General features: G+C 44.6%; 1 protein-coding gene across 9 annotated transcripts in view; it reads right to left on the bottom strand.

Moving 5' to 3' along the window:
* The window catches only part of LOC144132655 (uncharacterized), a 197,001-nt gene that overhangs the window by 6,484 nt on the left and 167,088 nt on the right, over nt 1-23,429 (bottom strand). For 6 of the 9 annotated variants that reach the window (XM_077665234.1, XM_077665233.1, XM_077665235.1 and 3 more), the window contains 5 exons: nt 23,244-23,339; nt 17,493-17,637; nt 10,825-10,899; nt 10,702-10,749; nt 9,131-9,231 (listed from right to left, as the gene is read on the bottom strand). In XM_077665234.1, the coding sequence (XP_077521360.1) occupies nt 9,131-9,231; nt 10,702-10,749; nt 10,825-10,899; nt 17,493-17,637; nt 23,244-23,339 (465 nt within the window). The remainder of the gene's footprint in view (nt 1-9,130; nt 9,232-10,701; nt 10,750-10,824; nt 10,900-17,492; nt 17,638-23,243; nt 23,340-23,429) is intronic. The other 3 variants (XM_077665228.1, XM_077665230.1, XM_077665231.1) reach the window with 3 other exon arrangements.

The raw sequence follows: 23,429 nt of genomic DNA, 5'->3' as shown, positions 1-23,429 counted from the left end.
ACAGTGAGGCGACGCAGCCACAGAGTGCCACAGGGTGGCAGCACCGCCACACTGAAGCCTCGAAATGCTACCGTAATGCAGCTATTGCTACAAAAAAAAAACTGCAGTGACGAATACAAGGTTTATGAGCCGCTGCAACCTGAAACAGCATTCCTATTATCTTCAGCAATTCTTATTTAAGTTTTTTTGCATCAAGCTACATAAAGCTTTGGAGTAAAAAGAATGCGAGCTTATTCTGTGCACTGTCCTGTTGTTTTCTTTCCTTGTCCTCGTCTTTCGGCGGCAGTTCGGCGGCAGTGCGCTAACCACACCTGTCTAAGGAACGTTCTCTGCTCTCTGCTTTTGCAGATTTTCTGCACGCCGCATCCTGCACTACCTCGCAACGAAAACCCGTTCGCCGTGTCCCAGACAGATAGCATTCTGGAAGCAAGATCATCGTTTGCAACGCCATACCTACGTCACGGAAATCTACAGGGGAAGAGGCTATCAGCGCTTCCGGGGCCATTCACGGCATAAAAAGGCATCCGCAACGAGCCCACCACGCAGTTCGGCGGCAGTGCGCTAACCACACCTGTCTAAGGAACGTTCTCTGCTCTCTGCTTTTGCAGGTGAGAATTCTAGTGTGCAACTGTTTCTACCTTATGTATTTTGTCTGTTATTGTGGTGCACTGCTGCCGAATACTGCCCTTGCTGCATGATGTGTTAGAATGGGGAAGGGGAACGTGAAAAACGCTGGAAAAGAGTGTGAAAAAGAAACCACAGATATGAAGGAGCTGCAAGAGTTGGTAACCGCATTTGAAAATTTTAAGCGTGATTTCAGGGCTGAAATGCGCGAGCTAAAAGACAGCGTTTCATTCTGCACTGATGTTTGCACCGAAGTAAAGAACACGGCCGATGAAATAAAGCAGCTCAGGCAAGAAATGCAAGAAATGTTCAGACAGAACCAGGAACTGAAGGCAGAAAACGAACGCTTAGCGTGCAAATGTGAAGACCTTGAGCAATATCAACGATTGAACAACCTAGAAATCAAAGGTGTTTCCTCCGGATTTGATCCCCTCACTGTGGTTCAAAAGATAGGTGACCATGTTGGTGAAAAAGTTGATACTGCCGATATCGATGCATGCCACTGGGTTCGTACGCAGAATTCAGATGTGCAAAACATCATCGTGCGGTTTGTGCGCAGAAGCAAGCGAAATGACATTCTGAACAAATGCAGAAAAAAAAGAGTTGATACCACTGTGCTGGGTGATGAAACGGGAAAACCAATTTTTGTCAATGAACACCTAACTCAGGCAAACAAGGTACTGCTTTCTGCTGCAATCAAGAAAAAGAAGGAAAACGGTTGGAAGTTCGTTTGGACTGCAGGCGGAAAAATACTTGCCCGTAAAGAAGAACATGGGTCGGCTATTCAAATCGCTAGTCACGCGGACCTGGCCCTGATTACTGCATAAGAGCAGCAAGCGAAACACCAGCAAACACACCAGCACACCACAGGTTAAGCATGTATAGCTACTATAGCACCCAGGAATTCAATAACCAGCACAGCAACAGAGATAGTACTTTTTCTGCAATGCATGTGAACATTCGAAGTATTAAAAAAAGAGTGACGATATAAATACGTTTCTCGAACCGTTCAAAATAAATTATGACATCCTGGCCTTTTCCGAGACATGGATTACAACTCCTGATGATGCACCACTTTTCTCCGGCTACATTCCTCGGCATGTATATCGCGAACACAAGAGAGGCGGAGGAATCTCTGTATATTTTAAGGAAACACTCACGTATGAAATATTACAAGATTTCTCATTTATATCACCAGATATTGAATGCCTAGGAGCACGAGTTGGGAAGTTTGTGATCTTAGTTGTGTATCGTCCTCCAATGGGGCACAAAAGAAACTTCTTGCAATTTCTTGACACGTTTTTTTCCTTCGTTGGTGCAAAACAATATTCATGCGTTATTCTGGGAGATATAAACATAGACCTTTCTTCCAATGACTTGCACGCCAGCGAACTAAAGACTCTTCTTTCTACATACAATTCCGAAAACAGCATACGCATGCCAACAAGAATAACCACACAGAGTGCAACACTGTTAGACGTATGCGTAACAAATTTAGAACCTCATGAATTCTATTCTGGAGTGCTCTCATCTGACTTGAGCGACCACTTGCCATTATTTTTTATTGCGGTATCCCAAAAGAAAACCAGGAAAGACCCGGATGCGCTGCTTCATACGCGTCGAAAAATCACTGATGAAACTCTGCAGCGCTTTGCTCGTCTGATAGAAAGAGTTGACTGGAGTGAAATCTATAAACAAAAAGACGCTAACAAAGCCTTCGATATATTCTTCACCTTGTTACGTTCCTCGTATGATGTGGCATTTCCAGAAGAAAAAGTCATTTCTCGTAGAAACAAAAAATTCCGAAAACCATGGATGAATTCACTTCTTTACAGCCGCATAAAAACAAAGGACAAAATGTACCACGAATTTTTGCACAAAAGAGACCCAGGTTTATTTTTGAAATTTAAAAAGTACCGGAACGCACTAACATCCAATCTGAAGAAAGCTAAGGCAGAATACTTCCATAGTAAATTCGATAGCATAAGAGAAAATCCTAGAAACGTGTGGGATGCAGTAAATACACTCACTGGAAGAACTAAAAAGTGTTTAAATATTACTGAAATCACCATTGATGGCAAAATTGTGCGCGGTGATGCTCTCGCCAATGCTATGAACATGCATTTTATTAAAGTAGGCTCGAATGCCTGTACAACAAAGAATTGCACTGATCAGTCAGTATCGACCATAGCACCGTTATGCGAGTCAATTTATATGCGCCCAACAACTCCTCACGAAGTAGAAATGTTAATAAACAAGCTTAAAAATAATGCTGCTGCTGGAATCGATGTCATCGGCCCGATTGAGTTGAAGTATATATCCGCAGTGATATCCGTTAGTTTGGCCTTTATTATAAATCTTACGTTGTCCACAGGAGTCTTTCCACAAAAGTTAAAGGTAGCAAGAGTCACCCCTATATATAAAGGCGCGGGCCCTGAAAACTTAGCAAATTACCGCCCTATATCCGTCCTGCCAACGCTTTCAAAAATTTTTGAAGGTGTCATTCATAACCGATTAGTGTCATTTTTTGATAAACATAACATTATTACAGAAAGTCAATATGGTTTTCGAAAAGGGAAATCAACGGAGCAGGCTTTGTTATACATTAAGGATAAAATAATTTCTAACAATGAGGATCGAAAATACACTGTAGGACTTTTTCTCGATATTAAAAAGGCGTTCGATTCTATACAATACAACATCTTACTACACAAATTATCTATGTACGGTGTACGTGGTGTTGCCCTGCAACTTCTATCTTCTTATCTTTATGATCGATATCAAATAGTACTCATTAATGGCTCAAGTTCATCACAGTTAAAACTAACTCAGGGTGTCCCACAGGGAGCGATATTAGGAGCGTTGCTCTTCCTCGCGTATATTAATGATATTGTGAAAATACCTGAATCACCAAAGATCATTATGTATGCAGATGACACTAATATTTTTTTCACATCGCATGAGATAACAGCACTCGAAACCAAAGTAAATAACTATCTAAAGCACTTGTCCAGCTGGCTGAAGGAAAATATGCTAGAACTGAATTCAAAAAAGACAACATTTATCGTATTTCGCCCAGTTAACAAACCACTGCACAAAAGAATAACACTTAAGTTTGATGATCAATGTCTTTCCTTGGTTAAAGAACAAAAATTCCTTGGCGTATGGTTCCAGGAAGAATTGTCATGGACGCCACATGTGAATCCTCTAACAAATGAACTAGCACGAACCATAGGATGTTTATACAAAGTAGGGCACATAATTCCTCTATGGCTAAAACAATTGTTGTACAACTCCCTGTTCTATTCAAAACTAATATATGGGATGATGGTGTGGGGAACCACAACAAAGGGCAATTACAATAAGCTCATAATACTGCAGAAAAAGATATTACGTTGTTATGAAAATTATTATGGACGTTACCAGCTCCTACAAACTTCTCCTTTGTTCTTAAAATATAAAATGCTGAGGACTGACCAGCTATACTACTATAAACTACTTCAGTTCGTACAACTCCGGAAGCTGCACATTTGTGACAGGGAAGAAAACTCCACTTATCCTTTCCGACACAATAAAAGACGCATACCAATAACTAGAACCAATTACGGTAAACAAACAGTTCCTTATCAAATGGCTTCGATTCTTAATAAACTTGAAGGTAACTTGAATTTCGCATCTAATATTAGCACATTCAAAAAGCACATTAAAGATGTCCTAATAATATCAGGTGTTTTGTACGGGGAGTGACGAGTACATATGACATGCATACTCAGGATGTATCCTTCTTTTGTACTATAGTTTTTCACTTTATTTTTGTAATAAGTGTCCTTCAATGTATTGTCTACTGAACAAAATATCTGTATAATATCCTTGCATTTTTTTTGTACTTATTATATTGTGTTAATGTTGTGGTTATAATAGCATAATTTACCCACATTTGTTTTAATTATGTGACTTACCTTCTTGTTATGCTCAAATTTGTATTGCACTTCCGTCGACAGCAGAGGGACAGAAACCTCGTCAGGCGCCACAGCCTTTAGCCTCTGCCCCTGCAGCAGATGCTGTAACTGCTCTGCTGAAATAAATCTTTCTTTCTTTCTCTCTTTCTTTTGCGCTATTTTCGCTTAAGTATGTATCACCAACTCGCCTGTCTTGCCATCGTGTTGGAGCGAAGCTCATTGAGAGAGCCAACATTTTGATGCTGACTCGGCCATTTCTGTAGGGTCAAATGGGTGGGAGCAAGAGACACTTTTAACCTTCTTTTGACCCACTGCCATCCCCACAGTGAGTGACATGAGCTAGGGCAAGAACAATGTGTGTTTATGGGGCAGTGGGGTGCAGACCGTATGACGTCACGAAGGCCATGTACGTACACCGAGGAAAGGAGCCTTGAGACTGGTAAATAGGTATTTCCAGGTGTCTCTTGTGTGTCCCAGGATTCTATAAGTTGTAGCTTGAATAGGATGGGTTGGGTATGCTCAAAGTCTATACGTAACCCAAGTCCTCAGAATGCTCTGCAATTGGAGTGCACTCTCAAAGTTTCAGGCACCATACTTGAGCTGGTGAACCCTTTGTCCACAATTCTTCCTTTCGCTAATGTGGCTGGTGGTGCAGTAAGTATGAGGGATTTTGTAGGCAACACTGTGGTCATTCCATCAATGTGCGGTTTTTTGGCTGAGGCATGAAGCGCCCAAGGTTTGATGATGGTTTGCGACACACCTATTCCCTGCTTACAAAAGAGCGAGTAAGCATTTCACTTGTGAATTTCACATATGGGATGGCGATGTGGACTGCTTTGGCGGCTAGGGTTGTGTTCCGTCATTTCGGTTTGTTGTTGGAAGACTTTTCGGACAATCTTTTTCGCACAGCAATTGTGGCAGAGATTAGTCATGATGTTTCCCTCCTCCAGCTTGCACTCGATGTATGAGAAGCAGATTGTCTTGGCTTTGGAAAGGACAGTGGAGCCCTCAGTTGCTTTGTGGGCTGTACGGTGATTTGAAAAGAAATTTAAGTAGTGCCCATGTAGGTGGGTTTTTTGTGACAGAAAAAGGCAGTTGAGGTGTTTTTTGCACCACTAGCATGACAAGAAACAGGAGGCCGTTTTGAACTTGAGGGCTGGTTAATGGGGTTGAAGTACACCAGAAATTCTTCCAACATGGACTTCAGAATGGTAAAACAATTGTCCATTAATGACAGGAATACCTAAGGTCCATTCATGAATGACTGCAGCGCCTGTTGCTTAATCACTTCCAATGCCAGGTTCGCAGCCGTGACCGTGATCGGCGCTCCAATTGCCGTATCGTAAGTTCGCCTTAAGAATTATCCTGTAAACTAGAAGTACGCACCACTCAAGCAGAACGCCAGGAGCTGGCATAACTCAGCTATGCTAAGGCAATTTGGTCAACCACCTATCTGCCAAAAGGACCTGCCTCAGCGCAGTATAGTTGTGCACACTGCTGGAGTTTGGGATGGGGTGGCACATACTTCTCAATTAAAAAATTCTTCAGGCAAACCAGCAACACAGCAATGAAAGCACCAATCACGGTGATGGCTGCAAGCCTGGCATTGGAGCTGATTTAGCAATGAGCACTGCAGTAATTCACCAATGTATCCAAGGTATCCTTCAGCGCATGGATGACTGTTTTACCATCCTGAAGAAGTCCATGGTGGAAGTTTCTGGCGCACTTCAAGCCTGTGAGCCGGCCGTCAAGTTCGCCCTGGAATGTGTGACAAGCAACGGCATTTCTCACCGTGCTAGTGAACTGAAAAGGGCCTCAACTGCCACTTTCTTTAGAAATGCTTACAAACACAAAACAAGCACATACCACAGCCCCCATTGTGTAGTGTTTTCTTGTCCTCGTCTCGTAGTACTGGGTCAATATTCCTAAGCAATGAACCAATGAGCCCAGACAAGAATCCTCATTTCTGCCACTTTCAGGCTCGAGAAAACCTACCCGCACTGGTTGCCGTTTCAATTTCACTTGAAATCACCCTACAGCCCACAAAGCAACCATGGTCTCTCCTCTTGTCAAGCACCAAGACAATCTGCTTCTCCAACATCAAGCACAAGCTGGAGCGGGAAAGCATTACGACTGCTCTTTGCCACAACGGGTATACATGAACTTTATCGGACAGCATGTCCGACAGTTTAACCACAAACCAAAAGAACAGAACTTTGAACAAGCTACAAAAACAACCTGCACCACCATCCTGTATGACAAAGGCACAAATAAAACGGCCTGGCTCCACCTTAACCAGGAAATACTGATGCATCACCAACTTCTGTCAAGCACTGGACACTTCACGCCTTTGCCGAGAGATTGCGCGAACGAACGAGCACCCAGCACCATCTACTAAATCTCTGAACTTACTGTTCCACCAGCTACATCGGAAAAAGAAAGAATTTTGCACAAAGGCTTTGCCAGCAGATGAATGATGGAAACTCATTAATGAAAGTACAGTGTACTCGTAGAGCATCATGGGGAATGTAACCATCGCACCGATTGAGCACGCCAGGGCAAAAGACACCTAGAAATATGAATCTGCCCCAAGGCTCTCTTACACCAGCATATGCACATGGCCTTTGCAACAATACATAATCTGCACCCTGTCACCCCGCAAATATGGCCGGTTCTTACACCAGCTCAAATCACTTGTAGAGTCATGGACAAAATTTTGCGGGGTGCCTCAGCGGCATTTTGAAGCTGCCTTTGCACGACTAGGCGGCGCAGTGGCCGCGTCCTATATTCGTCCGCTTGCCTGTCTCAGCTCGTTTCTCATGAGCAGCTGCTTTTGCTTAGCTTGGCAGCGGGCGGCCGCTTTCCCTCGTCAATCTCCATATGGCCACTATACTCGCCGTGCGGCCCGGCGACTGCAATGGCGGCACGCATTCACGGCGGTTTCTTTTTCCTTTCGCTAATCATTTGAACTTCTGGCCTGTGGTGGAGGACGGCTGTGCGGTTTAGCCCGCTGCCTGTAAAAACCACTTTTTGACACCCCGCAACGGCGAGCGTTAGCATGCGTCGTAACCACTTCATAAATAATGTACTGCCATAAAGTGTAAGGAAACGATTCTTAGGCAAGAAATTTATTGCAGCGAAATATAAAACCGAGGACAAAAAGAGAAAGTCCAGGCGGCGCTGAAAAAGACCACTTTCTAATACTAGGAAAATCCTCCGTTTGCAGCAACCACGCTTAAGCCCATAGAGAATGTTCGGGGCATTATGAACACCAACCTAATGAGGCCCTATATTGGGAATGCCAACGCGGACGTTTTGTGGGCAGGCATTGAGACTGTGTGGGACAGGCTTCGCGATGATACAGTTGTCATCCGTTCCCTCTATGAGTGTGCCGTGCCGTTAGGCAAGCGCGACTGCTGCACACTCAGGATTCTCCAGGTATTAGAAACTGGTAGTTTCCAGTGATACCTGGACTGTTTTTGTCTTTTCGTCCTCGGTTCTATATTTCGCTGCAATAAGTTTCTTGCCTAAGAATTGTTTTCTTACACTTTATGGCAGTACATTATTTATTAAGTGGTTACGACGCATGCTAACGCTCGCCGTTGAGGGTACTCAAGAAGTGGTTTTGACAGGCAGCAGGCAGTAGCACACAGCCATCCTCCACCTTAGGCCAGACGTTACAAACAATAAGCGAAAGGAAAAAAGACAGCACTTGATTTCTCTTAAAAAACGTGGAATAAATCCGACGGCCGCCGTGAATGTACGCCGCCCTCGCAGTCGCTGGGCCGCGCGTGTACAGTGACCATAAGCCGGCGAAAAGCGGCCGCCCGCAGCCAAGCTACAAAAAGCAGCTGCTCATGTGAAATGAGCTATCAGACAGTCAAGCAGACTAATATAGGATGCGCATGTGCCTAGTCGTCGGTCAGCGCAGCCTCGACGCAGCCACTGCGCTGCCTAGTTGTGCAAAGGCAGTGTCAAAACGCCGCTCCGGCATCTAGCAAAATTTTGTCCATGACTGTACAGTGGTGATGCCAGTGGGCCAAAATAAGATTAAAAGCGTCCCCTGCGCCGACCTAGTCAACCCTGAAAAATGCCTCGTCAGCTCTCTCGTGAGACTGGTCAGAGCATCTCAGTCTGTTCTAATTTACTCCCAAATCAGGCAGATATCTGCCAAGTTTCGTGTTCCGAAGTTCATCAACAGCTGTTAATTGCCAGAAAAATACCATGTGTTCAACAGAGGCACTCATTAAAAATTTAATTTTATAATTGTTTGCAACACATGTAAGCTTTAAAAACATCAGCAGCCATGGTGACTATGACATCCGGATGCCGAGCAAAGGACGAGAGGTTGAACCCTGGCCACTGGGGCCACATATCAACAGCGATGAAATGCAAAAGCAACTGTGTTACATCGCCTGTGCAGAACCGTCCCAGGCAGTCTAAATTTATCTCGAGTTCTTCACTACGGCATCTCTCATAGCTTGTGTCACCTTGAGACATTAAGCCCCATGTATCATACCACTAAATAAAGTACTGTCCTACATCACCTGTCCATCCACAGCTTCAAACAGGGCTACAGGCTTCTCAATCATCTCCTTGTGGCCTTCTTCAAGAGGCTGGTCAGCAGTCTCATTTCCATGACTGTCCCCTGCAAAATTGTGCACACTAAGACATGAATTTAAATCACGGTGTATTTGTGGGCACAAACTTTACAAAGACACTGAAGACAGACGCAGGACAAGTGCTATCTTCCTTCCTTCTGCGTCTTTGCACTTTGCACCCACAAATATGTCATGAACAGCCTCCAACTAGCCCAGCTTTCTATTCTGTTGATATATTTAATTACTCATAACTGTTGTCATAGTTCATAGCTCAGGAACACGCTGTTCTAGCAGAGTATGTTCACAAGGACATAGAATGAGAAATAATCCTTATTCCAGAAGGTTCACAACTAATACACATGCTCCAGGCTGAAGATACTAGACATGCAATGTTCCAAGGTCTGAGACAGATCTACATGTAGATTACTCCCTGTCTGTAGATTCTCCCTGTCTGAATGTCATACCTACGGCAGCTCAACCTTCGAAAGGATTTCTCTAGTGGTTTTCGCTTTAAATGTATGTGGAGGTAGTGTTGAGTGTTTAGTCATGAAAATTCGATATGCATTGAAAAAGATCTGCTTTATTCTACGTACAGGTAACGTTTCAAAAAATTAGGTCATAAAATATGTTTTGTTCTGTTACAGCACCTGCAGAGCAACCATCCTTAAGACTGCGATGTGACAAGGAAGTATTTGTCTATCACATGGTACAACATGTAGTTATGGGTGATTTTTCCCCTTTATGGCACAGGAAGTACATTCACAGGACATATGCAGTGCTTGAATTTAGACATATGGACACAATATGCATGAAAGGAAGTAATAAATGTAGTTCTGTTCTTCATATTGCTGCAATCAAATCTTTTTTTTAACAAAATGATTTTAAAATGAAATGACAAAAATAAAAAGCCGAAATATTTATTGCGAGGCAGATTCGAAGCTGCGCACCCCAGATTCACTGTTGCCTTCTCCAAAGTTGTGCCCGAGACCCCTCAGCCACAACACAAGCACGGAGTCTACTCACGACAGGTATTTGAACCAGCGACCTATGTTAGGCATGTTAACGCTCGATATTCGATCGCTGCCTCAGCGTCGGTTCATTTTTCATATGAAGTAGGAGAAAAGCAATTTTAGCTGCAGGCAACCTCAAAGCATTCAAAAGCATGCTCTATGCGCACTGCTATGTTCAGCAGCAAGCAATCTCAAGCCATCCAGAACATCTTTCATACGTACTGTCATGTTCAGAAGGAAGCAGCCTCAAAGCACCCAAAACCATGCTTCATACTGCTATGTTTAGCCCCCTCCACATCTCTGTCAAGCGTACCAGGTGCATTACACCACGAGGTGGGGTTACCACCTGCAAGGACAAAAGATATGCGAGCAATTTCACCTATGACTGATCTTATACCCATTACAAACACTTTGCTCTTCACTGTTCTTAAAATGACAGCAAACATAGCTCCGCCAGCTTCCAGGTGTGCAGGAAGCCCCATCCCAAAATACAATTAAGACACATACCTGCGCTACTGGGTGCATCACACAACATTTCTTTTGGAAGGCCACTGTCTGCAAGGAAGCCATGATAAGCTGTAATATCACTGTATTTCAACATAAAGAAATGAAGAGGCATAAAAGCCTTACCAGCATCCAAACAGGAAGCCATTACAACCTCCGCAATGACCGTGCCTTCTGGTTGAGTTGTAGCTCGTGCAACCTCTTTAAGAAAGTCAGAAATTAACACCATTATAATTTTAATGAGACATGATTGCACGCAATAGTAAAATGTCAAGCGCTTTCACCCCTGTGCATAGACACCAAATATGCTTGAGCATCGCAAAGACTTCAACACTAGGCCATTGCTGTAACTGTGCAATGTCTGCAGCCTATCACCAACTGGCGATGAGAGCAAGAGGTGCCAGAAAGAGGGTACAGCGGGTGACCAGACAGCAACATAAGTGTGTCGTTTACTTGATCACAGGTACACGCTCATTATTCTTTAAGAAGTACTTGCAACTGGGCTTGTTGGTGCATATTCGTGAAAGACATAAGAGCGCAAACTGGCAACACGGACGAGGAAGGGAACAGGACGAGCGCTGCACTTTCAACAGGGTTTATTCAGGGAAGAGTGTATATATAGCCTCTGACCTTATTCATGTTCTTAATCTCAATTGACAAACATCTACCTTTCACAGATATGCCTCAAGAAACATCATTTCACTGTGCCGGATAATAACCGAGGTATCACTGATGCAATTGTCACCTCGTTTCTTGATATAAAAGGCTTCCACGAGCTCACGTTCGGTCTTATCTCGGCTTTTCAGTAGCACTTTGCATTCAGGCAGTCGGGGCTTGCAGACTATACGTTTCTCTTTCGAGCATGCTTGACAGTGGTCTGGAAGATGGGCTCCTTTCTTATTCAATGAATTCTTGTGTTCAAGCAGGCGCTCATTAAGACACCGGCCGGTCTGTCCAACGTACACCTTCCCGCATGTAAGCGGGAACTCGTACACCAATCCTTTCTTGCAGCCAACAAGTGGCGTTCGGTGTTTGATGGCGCACTCTTGCATTTCCTTTCTCCCAATACGTGAGCACATTCCGGCTAGTTTTCGCGGCGCTGAAAATACCACGTTGACGCCGTACTTAATGCCCACCTTCTTCAGATTATGAGAGGTGTGGTGTACGTAGGGTACACCTTTCGGCCTTTCCAGTCTTTTTTCTTGAGGTTTGTTGTTTTCATTGCTGCCCTTCAGCTTTTTCAGCAAGGTCTGCATCACGGAGAGAACCAGGGGAGCCGGGAAGCCTGCATTCTGCAACCTGGACACTTGAGATGCAAAGCTGGCGTGCATGGCATGGTGGCAGGACTTCTTTAGTGCGGACGCTAGGCACTGGGAAGCGATAGCCCTCTTAACGGTCTTAGAATGGTTTGAATGAAATGGTAACAAATCTTTCTTGGCGCGTGGACAGTATCGCCAGCAAACATGTGAAGGGTGAAAGGTTAGGGTGAGGTCTAAAAACTGTAATTGGTTAATACTGCTAGGCAGTTCGTGAGTGAAGGTGAGGCCCATGCTGTTTCGACCAAACGTACCTAAAACATCAGCTACTGCTTCGTCAAAACTAAAATCGCTATCTGCCAACAAGACCAGGTCTACATATCTAAAAACGTGGACTATACAATCCCTGTCAAGTGCTTCACTCAAGGAGCGGTCAATTTCAGATAAAAATATATTACAAAGTACCGTGGCGACACACGAGCCAATGCAAATGCCCTCTTTTTGTAGATACATTTGGTAATTGAAATCAATAAAAGTGGCCTTCAGATAAAACTCAAGTAATGACATGAAGTTGTCCACATTCAAACAGGAAGCGTTTTGAAATGCCGTGGCTCCATTCCTATCAATGCAATCACGCACTGCAGCAAAGAGATGTCGATGCGAAACCGAGTAGAAAAGGTCTTCTACATCAATGAAAAAACCAGACCTAATTTTCCTATTAGTCTGAAGGAAGGCTATCACATCATCAGAGTTCTTAGTTCCAAACGGGTCTTCTATTTCCAGAGTCTTCAGGTTCTTGAGCAAAAATTGACTGATTTGTCGTTGCCAAGTATCCTTTTCGCTTACTATTGTCCGGAAAGGTATTTCCGGCTTGTGAGTTTTCGCCGAGAAAAAGACCGAAAGGCACTTCTTTTCACACTTCCTGATGGCACTAGCTAGTTTATGCAGGTGCAGTTCCTCACAAAACGACACTGCACCTTTCTTCATTTGCTTCGTTATCACTTCCACAAACCTGAAGTTCTTCTTGACGGCTTCTATTCCCTTTTTGTTGTACAAACCAGATGGTATTATAACAAAACCGCCTTCTTTGTCAGCCTGCACAAGCTGCAGATCATTCACTCTAAAAAACGAAACGACCTTCGCCGTGGGATCAGCTCGATGGCTGTGAGGGTTTGGATCTCTGACTGACCTCGTGAGGGTGTCAACGCCGTCCAAGAGGCACCTTTCCTGGTTTTCTTTCGTTGCTTTGTTGGCCAGTCGTCGGTTAAGGGCTAGCCATTCGTGTGGCTTGAGTTTGGCTTGTACGCTGAATTTTGGGCCTTCCTTCAGGACTGCCGCTATTCCTTCCGGGAGTTCAGCTCCTCCCAGGACTAACACATCATGGCGTCCGGGATCCTTGGTCTCCCCCTTCTTCAGTTGTTCTAAGTGTCTCGATACGTGATTCATGGTGCCCTTCCACCAAAGCTCTGTTGTCTGGGCTGCGAGCTTCTTGCTTTCTCGATGTCTGATGGCCGCCAGCCACTCTTGGTCTTGGGCGTAGTATGCTGCCCTTAGAAGATCTTGAAGCAGCCTCACTTGGTACCACAGTTCGGAACTGAAAATCTTGCAGACGCGTTTGGCGTGGCCTACGGTGGGTCTAAAAGGACCGAAGAGGCTAGTGACTTCACTAGGCACGAGTCCTTTTCGCAGGAAGAATCCAAGTGGCCTGGCCCGGCACGTTGAGGCAACGATGTTTGCGATGAGCAGGGGAACATGGGAAGGCGAGGGTTGAACACAAAACAGAGAGCCCGATGTAGAAGAAATATGACTAAGAAGTACTTGCAACTGGGCTTGTTGGTGCATATTCGTGAAAGACATAAGAGCGCAAACTGGCAACACGGACGAGGAAGGGAACAAGACGAGCGCTGCACTTTCAACAGGGTTTATTCAGGGAAGAGTGTATATATAGCCTCTGACCTTATTCATGTTCTTAATCTCAATTTACAAACATCTACCTTCCTCAGATATGCCTGAAGAAACATCATTTCACTGTGCCGGATAATAACCGAGGTATCACTGATGCAACTGTCACCTCGTTTGATGTAGATGTTTGTCAATTGAGATTAAGAACATGAATAAGGTCAGAGGCTATATATACGCTCTTCCCTGAATAAACCCTGTTGAAAGTGCAGCGCTCGTCCTGTTCCCTTCCTCGTCCGTGTTGCCAGTTTGCGCTCTTATGTCTTTCACGAATATGCACCAACAAGCCCAGTTGCAAGTACTTCTTAGTCATATTTCTTCTACATCGGGCTCTCTGTTTTGTGTTCAACCCTCGCCTTCCCATGTTCCCCTGCTCATCGCAAACATTGTTGCCTCAACGTGCCGGGCCAGGCTACTTGGTTTCTTCCTGCGAAAAGGACTCGTGCCTAGTGAAGTCACTAGCCTCTTCAGTCCTTTTAGACCCACCGTAGGCCACGCCAAATACGTCTGCAAGATACTCCGGTCCGAACTGTGGTACCAAGTGAGGCTGCTTCAAGATCTTCTAAGGGCAGCATACTACGCCCAAGACCAAGAGTGGCTGGCGTCCATCAGACATCGAGAAAGCAAGAAGCTCGCAGCCCAGACGACAGAGCTTTGGTGGAAGTGCACCATGAATCATGTATCGAGACACTTAGAACAACTGAAGAAGGGGGAGACCAAGCATCCCGGACGCCATGATGTGTTAGTCCTGGGAGGAGCTGAACTCCTGGAAGGAATAGCGGCAGTCCTGAAGGAAGGCCCAAAATTCAGCGTACAAGCCAAACTCAAGCCACACGAATGGCTAGCCCTTAACCAACGACTGGCCAGCAAAGCAACGAAAGAAAACCAGGAAAGGTGCCTCTTGGACGGCGTTGACACCCTCACGAGGTCAGTCAGAGATCCAAACCCTCAAAGCCATCGAGCTGATCCCACGGCGAAGGTCGTTTCGTTTTTTAGAGTGAATGATCTGCAGCTTGTGCAGGCTGACAAAGAAGGCGGTTTTGTTATAATACCGTCTGGTTTGTACAACAAAAAGGGAATAGAAGCCGTCAAGAAGAACTTCAGGTTTGTGGAAGTGAAAACGAAGCAAATGAAGAAAGGTGCAGTGTCGTTTTGTGAGGAACTGCACCTGCATAAACTAGCTAGTGCCATCAGGAAGTGTGAAAAGAAGTGCCTTTCGGTCTTTTTCTCGGCGAAAACTCACAAGCTGGAAATACCTTTCCGGACAATAGTAAGCGAAAAGGATACTTGGCAACGACAAATCAGTCAATTTTTGCTCAAGAACCTGAAGACTCTGGAAATAGAAGACCCGTTTGGAACTAAGAACTCTGATGATGTGATAGCCTTCCTTCAGACTAATAGGAAAATTAGGTCTGGTTTTTCCATTGATGTAGAAGATCTTTTCTACTCGGTTTCGCATCGACATCTCTTTGCTGCAGTGCGTGATTGCATTGATGGGAATGGAGCCACGGCATTTCAAAACGCTTCCTGTTTGAATGTGGACAACTTCATGTCATTACTTGAGTTTTATCTGAAGGCCACTTTTATTGATTTCAATTACCAAATGTATCTACAAAAAGAGGGCATTTGCATTGGCTCGTGTGTCGCCACGGTACTTTGTAATATATTTTTATCTGAAATTGACCGCTCCTTGAGTGAAGCACTTGACAGGGATTGTATAGTCCACGTTTTTAGATATGTAGACCTGGTCTTGTTGGCAGATAGCGATTTTAGTTTTGACGAAGCAGTAGCTGATGTTTTAGGTACGTTTGGTCGAAACAGCATGGGCCTCACCTTCACTCACGAACTGCCTAGCAGTATTAACCAATTACAGTTTTTAGACCTCACCCTAACCTTTCACCCTTCACATGTTTGCTGGCGATACTGTCCACGCGCCAAGAAAGATTTGTTACCATTTCATTCAAACCATTCTAAGACCGTTAAGAGGGCTATCGCTTCCCAGTGCCTAGCGTCCGCACTAAAGAAGTCCTGCCACCATGCCATGCACGCCAGCTTTGCATCTCAAGTGTCCAGGTTGCAGAATGCAGGCTTCCCGGCTCCCCTGGTTCTCTCCGTGACGCAGACCTTGCTGAAAAAGCTGAAGGGCAGCAATGAAAACAACAAACCTCAAGAAAAAAGACTGGAAAGGCCGAAAGGTGTACCCTACGTACACCACGCCTCTCATAATCTGAAGAAGGTGGGCAATAAGTACGGCGTCAACGTGGTATTTTCAGCGCCGCGAAAACTAGCCGGAATGTGCTCACGTATTGGGAGAAAGGAAATGCAAGAGTGCGCCATCAAACACCGAACGCCACTTGTTGGCTGCAAGAAAGGATTGGTGTACGAGTTCCCGCTTACATGCGGGAAGGTGTACGTTGGACAGACCGGCCGGTGTCTTAATGAGCGCCTGCTTGAACACAAGAATTCATTGAATAAGAAAGGAGCCCATCTTCCAGACCACTGTCAAGCATGCTCGAAAGAGAAACGTATAGTCTGCAAGCCCCGACTGCCTGAATGCAAAGTGCTACTGAAAAGCCGAGATAAGACCGAACGTGAGCTCGTGGAAGCCTTTTAAATCAAGAAACGAGGTGACAATTGCATCAGTGATACCTCGGTTATTATCCGGCACAGTGAAATGATGTTTCTTGAGGCATATCTGTGAAAGGTAGATGTTTGTCAATTGAGATTAAGAACATGAATAAGGTCAGAGGCTATATATACACTCTTCCCTGAATAAACCCTGTTGAAAGTGCAGCGCTCGTCCTGTTCCCTTCCTCGTCCGTGTTGCCAGTTTGCGATCTCATGTCTTTCATTATTCTTTCTTCCTAAAGACATGGAAATGAATGCACTGGTGGCACAGTGTGGTCATTGAGCTGTCTACAGCTGAAAATTTTCCCATTATTAGTCGACAGATACTCAGCAGAAGTAAAAGCATGTGGTGAAGCTGCAATTTGGTGCATATTCTGTCACCACCAGTGATAATCTGTAGTACACTAGTACACTTCACTGCTAGGGATTAATTCTCAAGTACCACGGCTAATCAAAACACAGCCTTTGTTGGTCACGGCTATGGTTCTATCCTTCTCATTCAGTTTTCTGTTGCCCACGTGCTGCTCTCTGCTCTGGGCACAAAGAAAGGAAAGAGGAAGAGAAGAGTCGAAGACAGAAACACGGTGTCTTAAGCTGATTGTTCCAAATGATATTATGTGCCGGCAAATTAGTGCGAGGCGAGAGTCTCCGTGCGTGTAGATTGCTTGCTTAGCACCTCCTTAATTTGCAGCCATGAACAAGGCTGCTGTGTGAAAGTCTAAATGTCTTTGTCATCTTGACTACACCTGTTTTGGTCGGCGCTTCTTTACTTCTCACATGTATTCGCCCGACGAGATGAGACTTCATCAAACCTTAGATTTCATCAAGTGGCCGAGTCTTCTTTGCCGGCGCTGATCACGTCACCATAAACCAGTAATCTGCACTTGATGCCGAAAAGCTGAGCCAAGCAAATGCCAATATGCTATTTGTACACTAAAAAAAAAAGCTCACCAATCTTATCCAGAAGAGCACTTGTAAGGCGCTGGTTTAATTCATTGGCTTCGCGCAGTTCCTTCCGGAGCCTTTTCAGTTCTTTTTCTTTGCGATGTAAAGCATCTTGAAGCTCCGCTGTTTTTTGCCGAACTTCCTCATTCTGCTGAAACACCATACATTTAGGACTATAGTTATAGTAAACCAATACAGGCAATCAAAAAAAGATGAACTGAAAGGCTTCTCAACTGTTTATAGAAAGCCAGACATGAAAAAAGTGCATGAATGTACACCAGCACATGCGCAGTTGTACATGGCATTCAGATGCCTAAAAGATAAAACCTATCAAAAAGGATGCGAACAGACCTGCATTTCAGCACCAAAGAGCACAATTTATCATTTATGCAGTTGACCACCACCTTTCTCTTGCAAAAGGTCTCTGAGCTTGAGACCTGCCTAGTCCATTTTTGCGCACAGGATGATACATCACAATAGCAGTTCAGAAGTATACGCCACAGAGAGCACAGCAAAATTTGCACTTCTACTATCTGGTTCTGAGTGCACTTCCCAGTCTGTCGTCCAATCTGGCCTTTTGAGATTAGTTTCAAGTTTAGAAAATTTCATGGATACCATGCACTGCAGAACTCACAAACTACTTTGCGTGTTTCTTTAGGCATCTCAGCTTTTGTCCCTTCAAAACACATAAGGACACAGCTCTGTACGCTTGCTTAAGGCTGGTAGAACTGGTACATTATACTGGCTGTCACCTTTTGAGACCGGGTAAAGCTGTAAATGTACAACTCCGGCCTGACATTACCCTTCACAGCCCTTACTGCTCTGTTACCCGCGTCCGTCTTTGGCTTAACATGTCCTTCTGCCATTGCCAATTCAAGAAAGCCAGCTGCAGACAGCCAAAGCAATTGCCTACCAACACAGAGCATCTGTCTCATGGACGACAAACAGGGAAAGATCAGCACAGGCAACAAAGAAGCAAGGGATGGTCAAACATAACTGCACCTTTAGACTGACATGGGAGAACACAGGGACGACACAGACACTGGTGCGCAAATTATCAACTGAGGTTTATTGCGGTGTGCCCACATATATAAGTTTAACATGTTAAAACATAAAAAACACATCTGAACCAGCAACTCAGCAATCGTATCGTCGTCAGAAAGACTTTGCCCCAGCAGATCGGTTTATGTTTGGTATCTCTTGTCTTAGAATTGCTTTTCCTGTTTGGTAAGCAAAACTTATGGGTCACTAACACACATCCTTTCTTTTCCTCATTCCAAGCAGTAGGCTTCGCACAGCTCCCTGGCTGTCTTATCTTTGGATTTCAGCAGAACTGTAGTCTGTTGGAAGTGGGGTTTGCAGCTAGCGCATCTGGCGCAACCTGCCGCCAGATTTCCAGGCGAGTTAATCTGCCGGCAGTTGAGGTTATCCTCTCTGAGTCTTTCATTTTAACATCTGCCCATCTGGCGCACATATGCTCGGCCGCAAGATAGCGGTATCTTGTAAACCACTCCTTCACAGCACTCGATGAACCTGTTTGTGTGCCTGACGCCACAAGACTCCTCTTCTCTAGGACTGCTTTCTTCATTTACCTTCGCGCACATTCCTTTTAGTTTTCTTGGTGCGGAAAAAACTACTTGCACTTCATTAGACGTCTTAGGCACGATACGCTCTATCGCTGAGAGAGCTGATTCAGGAGAAAAGAGTGCATGCATCAGAGAAGGCTTGGAATGCGTAAAAGCGAGCAAGCAAAAGGACTGTAGAGTGGTTCCAAAGAAAACGGTTGATTTCTTTCGTAAGAATGGATTGAAGCTGGTGTCTGACAAGACAGGCTTGTTTTCCACAATAGAAGCAGGCAACTATGACACAAAAGCACAAGAAGCGGTCTCTAAGAATTTCACCAGACAAGCAAACCTCACCGAAAGAAGGCTTATTAAGGAATACCAGAACCATGCCGCAAAGCTATGCGAAAAATCTGGGCTAGAAAAACTTGCAAGAGAAGTGAAGAAAGGTAAGAAGCTAACTGTTAGACCATTCTTCACGATAAAAACAAACCAGGCGCCCCGTTCCGAACAAAAAGTAGAAGATAAGGGAACCTGGCAAAGGAAGATAGCTGGATACCTGCAGATCCATCTGAACAAGCTTCCTGTGAAAGATCCGTTCCTAATCAGAAATTCAAATGAGGTCATCGAATACCTCAAGACAGAGCCTAGTGTGACATGCTTCTCCATTGACGTCGTGGACCTATTCTACAGCGTTCCCCGGGACCAAGTGCTAAAATGCATTGAAATGTGTATAGAAGAATTTGATTCTGTCAAGTTTATGAACGAGTGTGGCATCAGAACTTAAGGTTTCCTCGCCCTTTTGAAGGCATATCTCACGTCATTGTGTGTTGAGCTGAAATGAGAGGTCTTCTCTCAAAACGACGGGATATGTATTGGATCCACAATATCCCCCGTTCTATGGGCCCTATTCCTTGCCAGAGGGGACAACAGACTTGAAGAAGCCTTGTTGGCTCTGCTTGGTGTTACAAAGTGCTTTCGCTGCATCGATGACTTTTGGTCTGCGCTGACAACACTCTGGCCATATCGAACCTTGTAGGAAAAACTCTGGAACAATTCAAGTTAGCCCACTCAGGGTTAACCTTCACTCAAAGTCCCCACAAATGGCAACCTGCAGTTCCTTGATCTGGCCTTGTCTCTGGAAACCCACTTGTGTGTGCAGTATGCAACACGCAGCGAAAAAGGCCTACTGCCATATGACTCAGCCCACTCAAAGCTGATCAAGCGAAACATGGCAAAGTCTTGCTTCGAGCAGGCCATAAAAAAGTCCTGCAGCCACAAGATGCGAAGTAGTCTGAACAACCAGGCAGCAAGACTGGAAAAAGCCGGTTACCCTAAACCACTTCTTGCATCAGTAGCAGAAAAAGTGCTTAAAAGACTTGTGAAAGCAACGGACCAAGGCAAAAAGCAAGAAAACAAAAGGCCTGAGGTTCTACCGTACATTCATGCACTTTCTCGCAATTTGAAATAAGTTGCCGAAAGGCATGAAGTGCAAGTAGTTTTTTCCGCACCAAGAAAACTAAAAGGAATGTGCACGAAGGTAAATGAAGAAAGCGGTCCTGGAGAAGAGGAGTCTTGTGGTGTTAGGCACACAAATAGGTTTGCCGAGTGCTGTGAAGGAGTGGTTTGCAAGATACCGCTATCTTGTGACCTAGCATATGTGGGCCAAACGGGCAGATGTTTAAATGAAAGACTCAGAGCGCATAACCGCAACTGCCGGCAGATTAGCTCACCTGGAAATCTGGCAGCACATTGCGCCCCATGTGATAGCTGCAAACCCTACTTCCAACAGACTACAGTTCTGCTGAAATACAGATAATACAACCAGGGAGCTGTGGGAAGCCTACTGCTTGGAATCAGGAAAAGAAGGAACGTGTGTTAGTGACCCATCAGTTTTGCTTACCAAACAGGAAAAGCAATTCTAAGACAAGAGATAACAAACATAAACCGATCTGCTGGGACAAAGTTTCCGACGCTTGCCGATACGATAGCAAAGTTGCTGGTTCAAATGTGTTTTTATGTTTTAACATGTTAAACTTATATATGTGTGCACACCGCAATAAACCTCAGTTGATAATTTGTGCACCAGTGTCTGTGTCGTTCCTCTGTTCTCCCATGTCACTCTAAAAGCGCAATATGTTTGAACATGCTAACTACCAACTAGCCCAATTTGAAACCCTCTTAAAGCAGCAAGGACCGTGAAGGGTAGTGTCAGGCTAGAGCTGCACATTCACAGCATTACCCAAAGCCTCAGAAAGGTAAACAAAAATAAGTCATGGGGCTTAATGTCCCAGAGCGACACATGGGCTATGAGGCACACCATAGTGGAGGGCCTCAGATTAATTTAGACCATCTGGGGTTCATCAATGTACACAGATGTCGCAAAATATACGGGCATTTTTGTATTTCACCTCCATCAAAATAGCAAAAATACAGTCAATGCAGCATCAAACTAGCAATCTTGAGATTACCAGCCAAACACCAGAGCCAAGAGTAGTGGGAAACCTCAAAAAGCTATCAGAACAATGTACATTTTTTCAACCTCAAGCAAGCTTGCACAGCTCTGTCTTCACATCTCACCTAGATGCCTGAAGAAACAAATAAACCGATTTGGGAATTCTGTAGACATGCAGCAAATTGTACAAAGGGACATTGCCTGAACAACAGACTCAGGAAGCACACTCAAAAGCTGAAGGTAAAAACCTTTTATACAAGGAAGGTGCGGGTCAATTGCACAACCACTAAGCTCCGCAATGGAGACTTTTTGCACTGTTTTCAGTGCGCCCTCTCTTTCAGACCTCTGGATGCCTCAACTGTTCATGCATGCACAAGCATGTATGTATTTTGTGTCTGATTTTCCAATGAAACAGTTTTATTTGCATTCTCTCTGTCCTCGTTAACCATATCTATGAACCTAAGTATAAAATACACGCTATTAAAAGAGTTTATTCGAAAGAACACATTTACTATGCAGGATAGACATAAGCTCAGCAAAAATACAGTATTGACAGGGGGGAGAACCCCCACTGGCACAGGAGCGCATTGTATGATAAAAACGACATGTCTTTGGGTGGCAGTGCGGTGACAACAACCTCCGTAGGCAGGACAACGGGCAGCTTTTGCTTGGCTAGCACAAATGCGCATCACTTTGGCAGACAGTCTACATCAGCAGTATTTCCGAGTGTGTTTTGGCTTGGGATAAAGGCAAGGAAAGCAACAGGGTGCATGAGCTAATACAACTCAGCTGCAGCGGTGCAAGCCAGGCAGTACAGCAGTCTCAATGCAGTGCACCAAGTCGCTGTTATCTGGTCCGCTCTTGGCTCTGACACCAAAGGGTGGGGGGTGGCGGCTGCACATTCCAAATCCCTCTCCAATGAGCTCCCCCGTGTGAATACCACTTAAAGCACGGCAGTACAGTCGTGCCTCGTTAATACGACCCCTGCGACTCAAATTATGGACAAGTTTTCTGGGGACCAAACTTTCCCAATACACTTATGCCTCGTTAATATGAAAACTCGCTGTCCGGACAATGAACTGAGAGAGTATGCACAGGGCCCATGTATTTTTGTCGCGTTAACATGAACAGTGATGAAAAAATAATCTCTACTGCTCCAAACGGATGTCTGAATTTCTACATTCTGAATGCTGAATGCATTCTGAATGAATGAGTAATGCCGTGGAAAACTCCAGATTCACTGCCTGAGGTCCTTTTCTTTCCAGGTTTTATTCTTTACAGAGCAACGTTGCGAAGTCGATGCCCCTTACCATTTGCCATATTGCATGAATGGGTGCAAAGAAAACTCCTGGCAGTTTCTGCTGCATAGCAGCTACCAGCTGGCTGAGTCATGGGGTCGTGGAAAGTTAGCATTTGTATTAGGAGTTAGGTCACCTGGCCACGATATGCCATGAAGTGTATCACAGATAGATCACTAGGCGCATAAAACTGCCCCACAATATTTCGTGCATAATGGTGACCAGGATTATGGCCTTCGTGTTCCCAAAATTGTGTCTAATTTCAACTTCACTGACCACCACTGTGTACCGAAGCAGACCCTAATTATAGCGTGTTATTTTTCTAAATAAATTTTCTTGGTGATTCGTTATTACTGACTACTCGCTTTGTGGACAGTTTTGCTCAGGAACCAAAGTGTCCATATTAATGAGGCACAACTGTACTCAATCAAAAGGCTCATACCTCCAATTCGGTGCCACACTGCTCTATTATGGCCTCATTTACGAGGTCAACAGCCTCCGCTCTGTACTTCTTTTTGCCTTTGCTACTAGGCATCTTCTGCGCAGGAAAAAGGAAATGAATCAACATGTAATATTTTCCAAGCAATTGTGCTGCTTATCATGCCAAAGGTACTTTTAAAAACCATAA

Source organism: Amblyomma americanum, chromosome 5 (assembly GCF_052857255.1).
Source record: "Amblyomma americanum isolate KBUSLIRL-KWMA chromosome 5, ASM5285725v1, whole genome shotgun sequence".
Lineage (NCBI taxonomy): Eukaryota > Metazoa > Arthropoda > Arachnida > Ixodida > Ixodidae > Amblyomma > Amblyomma americanum.
The sequence above is the reverse complement of the archived record's forward strand: the minus strand, read 5'-3'. Positions and strand labels throughout refer to the sequence as shown.